The sequence below is a fragment of the Atractosteus spatula genome, chromosome 3 (assembly GCF_055471065.1).
Source record: "Atractosteus spatula isolate fAtrSpa1 chromosome 3, fAtrSpa1.hap1, whole genome shotgun sequence".
NCBI lineage: Eukaryota > Metazoa > Chordata > Actinopteri > Semionotiformes > Lepisosteidae > Atractosteus > Atractosteus spatula.
This window is the reverse complement of record NC_142708.1, coordinates 14434049-14442142: the sequence shown is the minus strand read 5'-3', so window position 1 is coordinate 14442142 and position 8094 is coordinate 14434049. Positions and strand designations below refer to the sequence as shown.

Here is an 8094-nt window from a genome sequence, read left to right as displayed (position 1 = left end):
CAAGCAAGTTGTCTGCAGTATACTGTTCCTGTCACATTCTAATCTTGTAAGCCACTTTTACATGAGCAGCAAAAGGGTCTGTGCTGTCCTGCTGGAATGTTGTCATGTTAAGTCCTAATGAATGAAAGTCTGAGTACCTACTGAGAAATTTAAAATTACCTAAAGAATCTTCAGGGTTGCAGATCCCAAGAAACAGGAATATCACTGATTCACATCTTTCTTGTTTGCATTAAACATTGGTAATTAAGTACTAAGATATTATTCAAATAAATCATTCACAGATCTCTGTTGATTATATGAAATGGGTAAATAAATATATGTTAACCCACACCTTAGTGCAGGGCTGCTAGAGCACTGCTGTCTCACATCGCTACTGGTCCTGGGTTCGATTCTGACAGAGGCAACTGTGTGGAGTTTGCATGCTCTCCCCTAGTCCATATGTGCTATCTCTGGGTTTTGCTTTCTACAGTCCAAAGGGGAACTCTGTCCAGGTTAACTAGTATCTCTACATTTGCCCTACATACTGTATGCATGGGATTGAGACTGACTGGTGTCCTATCCAGGCTGTATCACTGCCAATTGCCCTGTTTCTTTCAGGATGCTCTCTGGTTTGTTACAACTTACGAGTCTCGAAGAGTAAAAAAAAAAAGGTCAAAAGGAATAGACAGATACCTCAGAATATTTTTAGAAAATCAAATTCAATTAATGTTTGTTTTAGAAAATGGTATTTTTATACTGCAAAATAAACTTATTTTAAATTAGATTTTACTCATGTATTTTTCTCAATTCTAACCGACATATAATGTACGTGGGTCTTCTGCTGCCATTTTTCCGAATCAAAAAAAAGAAAAGACAATTGAATTTGTAAACACAGAAATACATAGTTTTTAATTGTACTGCTACAGACCGATCTTAAGTCTATTTAACCATTTGGATTTTATCTTGACTTTTTTTTGGCTTCTTTCTGTAGAAGTTTTTCTAGAAAGAAAATTAGATGCAAGTAGCTTATCTGTATGCTTTTCAAATAAACACAGAGATGTATGGGAGGAAAATTAAAATGAAGTGAGGTACAACAAGCACTACCAATATGTAGTCTGATTTCATCAGTGCTCAGATTTTGAGCAAGGCTGGACCTGGTCAGTAATGGGGTGGGAGACCTCCAAGGTAAATAAGGTTGCTGTTGTAAGCAATATTAGAGAACCTGTTGGTGACATTCTCCCCTCTGCACCAGTGTTTCCAAGTATGGTGACCGAGGATGCTGTATTATAGGAGGTGCTGTCCTATAAGATGTCAAACTGATGTACTAATGATTAATAGTCATTAAAAAGATACCATGACACTGTTAAAAAACTCTGGTCTTAAACAATCTCATCTACCTAAAGATCCTCCTTAATTAATTGGTGCAGTGAAGTGATTTTTCACTTCTCCACCTGATACACTGTGTTGTACTGTACTTCAGTGGTAGATGGCAAACTCTAAATGAGATATGTGATTTATTATACAATTCCTTAACTTCATCCTGTACTTGTCCCTAAACAAAGGAATCATGATTTCTTTGGAGTTACTTTATTTAGATGGGACACATTTGCACAAAGAATTCTTACTTGCATCTCTTGTTAAAGTGCATATTTTGAAATCAATGAAGTGACTGATTGTATAAATATTCCTCATAACTATGCACAAACACTGGCCTCTTTATTCTAAGACATAAGGGAAGAAATTATATATATATATATTTAAGCATAGGTGAACTAAAACAACGAGGGCTAATGGCTAAATATTAAACATTTATTGGGGGTAAATTAATATACATATATGATTATTGTCATATACTGTAATAAGTACAGTAGTAGCTAGGTTACCAAGTGATCTCCCATATACTGTACATCATGATCATCCTACTGTAACTGTCACTGCTGACCCTTTAAGCCCTCTTAAAAGCTGCATGAGCTTCTCTTCTAATTTCCCTTTTTTCTCAGGTATAGAACTTCCTTGACTTCTGATTTTTTAAACTCGGGATTTGTTCAACTGTAATGAAAAAACACTTCAAATGTAACATGAAAGTTAATTTGGTCATTTGTCATCATACAGATCAAAGCATGCAAACTGAGGCATTTTAAATTTATTTTTCATGATTTCATAGCAAGCATCCCACTATTCTCATCTCAATCAAGTTTAACATTTTACCTTTTCAAGATCTGCAAACAGAATTCAATACTACAGCAAAACGCTGTGAAGATCAGACCTGTGTTTTCACAATACACACACAGCACGACATGGAGATAACCACACAGATTTCTTTAAAACAACACATAGTAGACAAATAAAAATAAATTAAAACTTTGACTTAACTCATGCAATATATGCACAAAAAGAAACAAAATTTTATACAGCGCCTACAGTTAACCATACAGGTAGTTTACTGGTTCTTTTGTTAGCCAATTAGCCTTAATATGGAAAATGTAAGATTTAAGTACAAGTTAGAATCCAGTTACTAATGAATCCAGTTGTACATTAAGTTCTTGGTACAGATGCCCTTCTTGATGTGATCAAAGTCACTACATTAAGATACATGTTTTAGTGATATATAGTTCAGTGATAAATATATGCAATAGTGGTGGCTAACGTACAGCATACACTGTAATAGCTACATGTGGCTCTTGAAGAAATAAAAATGTTCCACCAAGGAATTATGTTGACAAATGTTAAATAGATCTTTTTTTCATAAAAGTTTATCCTTATGACGGTTTAATCTTACTGAAAATGAACTTTTATGGTTCTATTATTTCTTAATTCTGTAGTTGGTCCTCTACAGTTTCTAGGTTGCTAACCAGTGATCTGCAGGAAGGAGAAAACATACAGTACCAAGGCAAAAAAAAGTGAAAATAGATGTAGGTTACATTCTTTGCTCTTAGACTCTATTTTCTTCCTACAAACCCAGGTTTTAGTTTGTACCATGTATTTAATATCTTGCTGCCTAAGTCCTCTAAAATAAAGAAAAGTGTTCTCCGAGTCTGCCAGTCACAAGCCCACTTGATACGCCAGGAATGAGGCCCTGAGTTACAAATGGATTCATATCTTTTTAAATAAAAACTATGGTTCTAATTTCCCAATTGTCTATTAAATATTTTGTGTTCATAACCTTGAAATATTTTTCGGCTCATTCCAGGTTATTAGTGTACTGTAATCAGTTAAAGGAGTATCTCCTGGTTTTCTCTGAATCTGAGAGACCCTCTTCAGGGGGGCAGGGGTCCAGGTCTCCAGTACACTCATTCAGGTCGGGCTCATTCTCCTCGTTGCTGTCTGCACTGTAGTCCACTTCCTCCAGGAAACGCGGCTCATCCTCATCAAGCACATAGGTGGTAGTGCTGCACAGAAAAAAAAACGTTTCACATGATGTATCACTATCACAGAAAAAAGTATTTAAGACAGACCTTCCCTAGGAATAAGTGGAAAATAACCATTTGTTCAGCAGTGTTTATTCATCAGAACAAAATAATATATTCAGTGGACACTATATGTTTTAACTTGTCTGGCATGTTTTCCTAGTGTCAATACCATCACACAAAAGTTTAAAAAATATCCATTCATAGCAACAGGAAACAGCCGCCAAAGCTAAGCAGTCCCTGTGTGCAATAATAAAAATCTTGTTGTTATATGGTAACAATGGTTTACCTGAATCAAACCACAATACAATTTATAACAACATTTTAAGCAAGAATTTGCTTTCAGCCACAAATATGCAGAACACAAAATAAGAAAGACAATAGCCGTGGCTTGAAGTAATGTTACTACCATACAGCATTACCCCTGATACATAAAATGATACATTGCATCTCAGTAATGATATAATAGCGCTGCAAATTCAGAAACATAATCTTGGCAGCTTCACGGAGGGCACTGACATCTAATGACTGGAGCTCCTGAAGAGAAGACCTCCACTTCTTCCAGAGAACAAACTCAATTTTCCTCAGGGCATCAGGTAATTTCAGTTATGTGTAATGACCATGAGACGCATCTAATTGGTTTCTTTGGTAATGTGTTAAAATACTTCTTCGAAAGAGCTAAAGCGATTATCGGCCATTAGAGGAAAATGTGAGAGGTTGTAAACAAGAGTTGTCAAGCCTCTCTGGAGCCCTGAAGGAATGGTAAGGGAGAGGAGGGGGAGGAGAGTAAGTAACACATACTCAGTTTCATTAGTCTCCCAGGGGAATAGATAAAGATATTTGCTCAGAAGCTCTAAGTGCTTCTTAATATTTCATTAGATAAGTACTTCAAAATTCAGATGAGGTCCCCCTTTAGGGTCTGTAACCTTTTTTTTATTTTTAAATCAAATTTTCCAGTCTCCCATTCATTAAAAATACAAAATCCTTTGAATTGGGTGTGGAGGGAATGTATATTGGATGCAAAGGTAAAGAAGACAGATTCAAGGGTAAATCCTGCTTAATGCTATCGGAGTTTAACAGACCAAAACACACTTACTCAACTCAGTTTAAGAAAATAAATGTATTTTGTTCTTTAACCTTGTAAATTTAGCTTAGCAACAAAAAACAACAAAACAAATCTCTTTAAAAATAACATGGCAAAATCAGAAACTGTAACAAAGACATTTCTTCTCCATATCTGAACTATCACTAAAAACCCTGAATCAGCTCATTCTTTCAGTTTTGGCAGCAAATATCATGAATTTGTTTCTTGTATTCACTGTGATAGATTGCTCTGTATAATGAAATTATCAGACATCTGTTTTTTGGGGTCAGAACATGTACATCCTTATTAAACTGAAGTCAAGGTACAGGGGATTAATACAGTATATTGCTTGAACCTTTTGCAATGTCTGGTTGTACAATACTGTTTTATGAACAGCTTGGAATTGATTCAGTCTAGGTCAAGCAGTTAATTCATCTCCTACTCCACTGAGCCCATTCAGAGCGAATATTTAACAAAGGCGTGGATCAGAATTATCAAAATGATTACAAAATACAGTAAATACTGTATATAATATGGTGCCCTTAGAGCATCAGGGTACAGAAAAAAATATATGTCCAGTCACAGAACCTAACGTCTTTTAACTAATATCTTACACAATAAAACTTATGTTATTATTGGATTTGTTCCCAGATACTTGGAGAATGTTTATTTTAAAACAGCTATGGGACAGGATTATTTTACCCTGCAAGACTGACATTCCCTAGAACCTAATGCTAATGATGCTATAGCTGTTCAGGCCCTTCCTTCACTTTTGGTAACCTGGCAAGGTCAGCTTGGTATCCCTTAAAAAAATCAATACAATTTATAACAACATTTTTAAGCAAGAATTTGCTTTCAGCCACAAATATGCAGAACACAAAATAAGAAATACAATAACCACGACTTGAAGTAATGTCACTACCATACAGAATTACCCCTGGTACACAAACATTCCCCTATGCCTAAGCATTCTTTTCTATTGTTAATAGCTCTTCACTGTTTAATCAAGTTACTATTCAATCTGTTATGACAAGAGGACAATGGCCAACTGCTTCATCTCCAAATCACCTGCCTGGAAGCAAAAGCAAAAAGTATTTTCAAACTTTTTTTCCCACAGCTTCTTCACAGATGGATGCTACAGAACCCAGGTGTTGCAGGCCCACTATTGTGATCAAACTGGAATAAAAGCCCACAGCCACACTGCAAAACAGGAGCAAGCCCCATAAGCTCTAATGGAGGCAATGCCAAATATTAAAGGATAACTTATTACTTTTTTATTGAGCCAATAAATACATTAAAGATGAAAAGGATATCGCCACTTGTTTGTTTGTTCATTATTGATAGATTTTATTAAGTTTAATAAATTAGGATTTTTGATGATAAAATGCCAGAAGTCTGTGGAGAGATGTCTGAAGATGGAAGAACATAGTGAAACAACTGTGATTTCTAAAAATATAATATGTATTAGCTGTACAAATGGTTGAGGATCTCAATTTCACAGTGTTGCTGTAATTACCAAATGTTTACATGTAATATATACTTAAATGTATTAGAAACTGAACAACTATGTACCGGCCCCAATAGCATTTCTTTCATTGTAATGCTCTCTTGGTATACTATTTACAATTTTTACATAATCAGGTAAATATTTGACAGAACAAAATTAATCTTTCAACTTCTGCAAAATTGAATAGAAACCAGAATAATCACAATAGAAAAGCTTTTTCCAAAATAGGGGTCACGGCAACCTGGAGCCCATCTGGCTAAGTATGCCTACATCCTGGATGGCCAGGATGTGATAGGACAATACGTGAAGACACAGAGACTCCAATGAGGCAGCAAGCTTGTGGAAAGTGTGAGAAAGCCAGAGCACCCAGATAAAATCCATGCAAACATGAGGGAGAGCATTCAAAGCATTTGGTGGGGGTCTGGAACAAATTACTAAGCCATTAATATTAGCAATATACCGGTATCTAAATAGTTTGACAAGCACAAAGGTAATAATATCATTAATGGAATAGGCTGACACTCCCCAAGCACAGCCTGAGCTCTATCACTCAGGGTTCAAGCCTGGAGCATGATGCTAACCAACTGTGAATGGGATTTTCCCCTATTTGCTTGTGTGCCATTGATGGTGGGGTGGGAGAAGTCAGCCAAGGATCTCTCGCCTCTAGATTCACTCTTCACTCTTCTGGATTTCACTCTTTACTTAATATTGAACGTTTTGTGTTTCAAAGTTTTGTACCTCGGGATCAGAGTAATGGTGGATGACTTTTCAATTTTATTTGCATTTGAAATAACTTTAATTCAAATGGGAACAACAGATTTTTGACGAACACAACAATGAAAAATGATATGAATCAAATGTACAGGGGCTACATATAGCACAGAACCACTTTTGCAGTTTGCAAGAATAGCAAGGCAACAAAGATATTTGGCAAACGCATCAGAAATGAATGCTGAGAGCTCTTGCATGGGGTGAAATCTCCACCAACGCAGTAATGGAAATACTGAGAAACCTGACACTCCCTTGGGGACAAAGAGCATTGGTTCTGATCCAAAGAACCACTGAAGACAAAGGATTGGATTACTTGAAGGGCAAGTAATTCAGATGAATCCCAGCAAGACTCTACACGTCGTCCACAATTTGAAACACTTATTCAACACGTATTCTCTGCCTCTCCCCAAAAAACCTCTTGCTTTTTTGTAGAATTTTTTAGCAAACATTGCAACTAACATATTCCAACAGTAAAGGTGATGTGAGACTGATAAACTCTTACATGACTGTTTACTTCAAATTATTGCTGCTAAACGTGGTTCTACATGTTACTGAATTATGGGGTGCACTATTTAATCATAAGAGAGTGTACTTTCTTTTTCAAATCAAAACCAGTCTGATGGATGTGCTATTAAATTAAATATCAAAATCTTTTAAATTTTATATCTACTGTATATTAGATACATTTTGCCATATTTTGTCTTTGTTTTTCTTAATTACATCTTTCACAGGCTGCTACGCACCATTCATTGAGGAGATTGAACTTGTTCATGAACAAGAACAATTTTTACTGAACTATCAATAAATATTGTCCTTGGATAGTAAAAATTCAATTTATTTGTTTTTACCACTTTTTGTTTCTGGATACAAGCGGCATTCCATGTAGTAAATACTTTTAGTTTCTATTGCCCAATATCATTCACTGATAAGGTTTAATTCCTTGACTATTAATTGTAAAGAAAAAAGTAAGTGACATTCGCCTGTCACGGGCATTTTACATGTTGGTATGTTATTTAATACACTGCATATAATCATCAAGTACTTGGGCAATTAAAAAAAGGAAACAGAAAACATGAAAACACAAGGGAGGTGTTTCTTTAATGTCTAATCGACAACTGGTAGTTTTCAATTGCACGTCAAAGAAGAGTAAAGTATTTTGGTTATTCAAACACTTTCGTCTAAATATGGAATTCATTCTTAAAATCTTACAATAGAGCACAGGGATCACGAGTGTTAGTTTCTCCAGACTGCAGAGGCATAAAGAAATACTTAACATTCCTCACAAGGTTGTTAGAGAACCTATCTGATTTCTCTCTATAAAAGACAGAAACTGTCCAGTGCACTTT

General features: G+C 35.6%; 1 protein-coding gene across 1 annotated transcript in view; it reads right to left on the bottom strand.

The window, feature by feature from the left end:
• Positions 1-2109: 2109 nt before the first annotated feature.
• Positions 2110-8094, bottom strand: part of agtpbp1 (ATP/GTP binding carboxypeptidase 1) — an 84193-nt gene continuing 78208 nt past the window's right edge. The window contains exon 26 of the mRNA XM_088911273.1: positions 2110-3368. Coding sequence (XP_088767399.1) covers positions 3188-3368 — 181 coding nt within the window. The 3' untranslated portion in view covers positions 2110-3187. The remainder of the gene's footprint in view (positions 3369-8094) is intronic.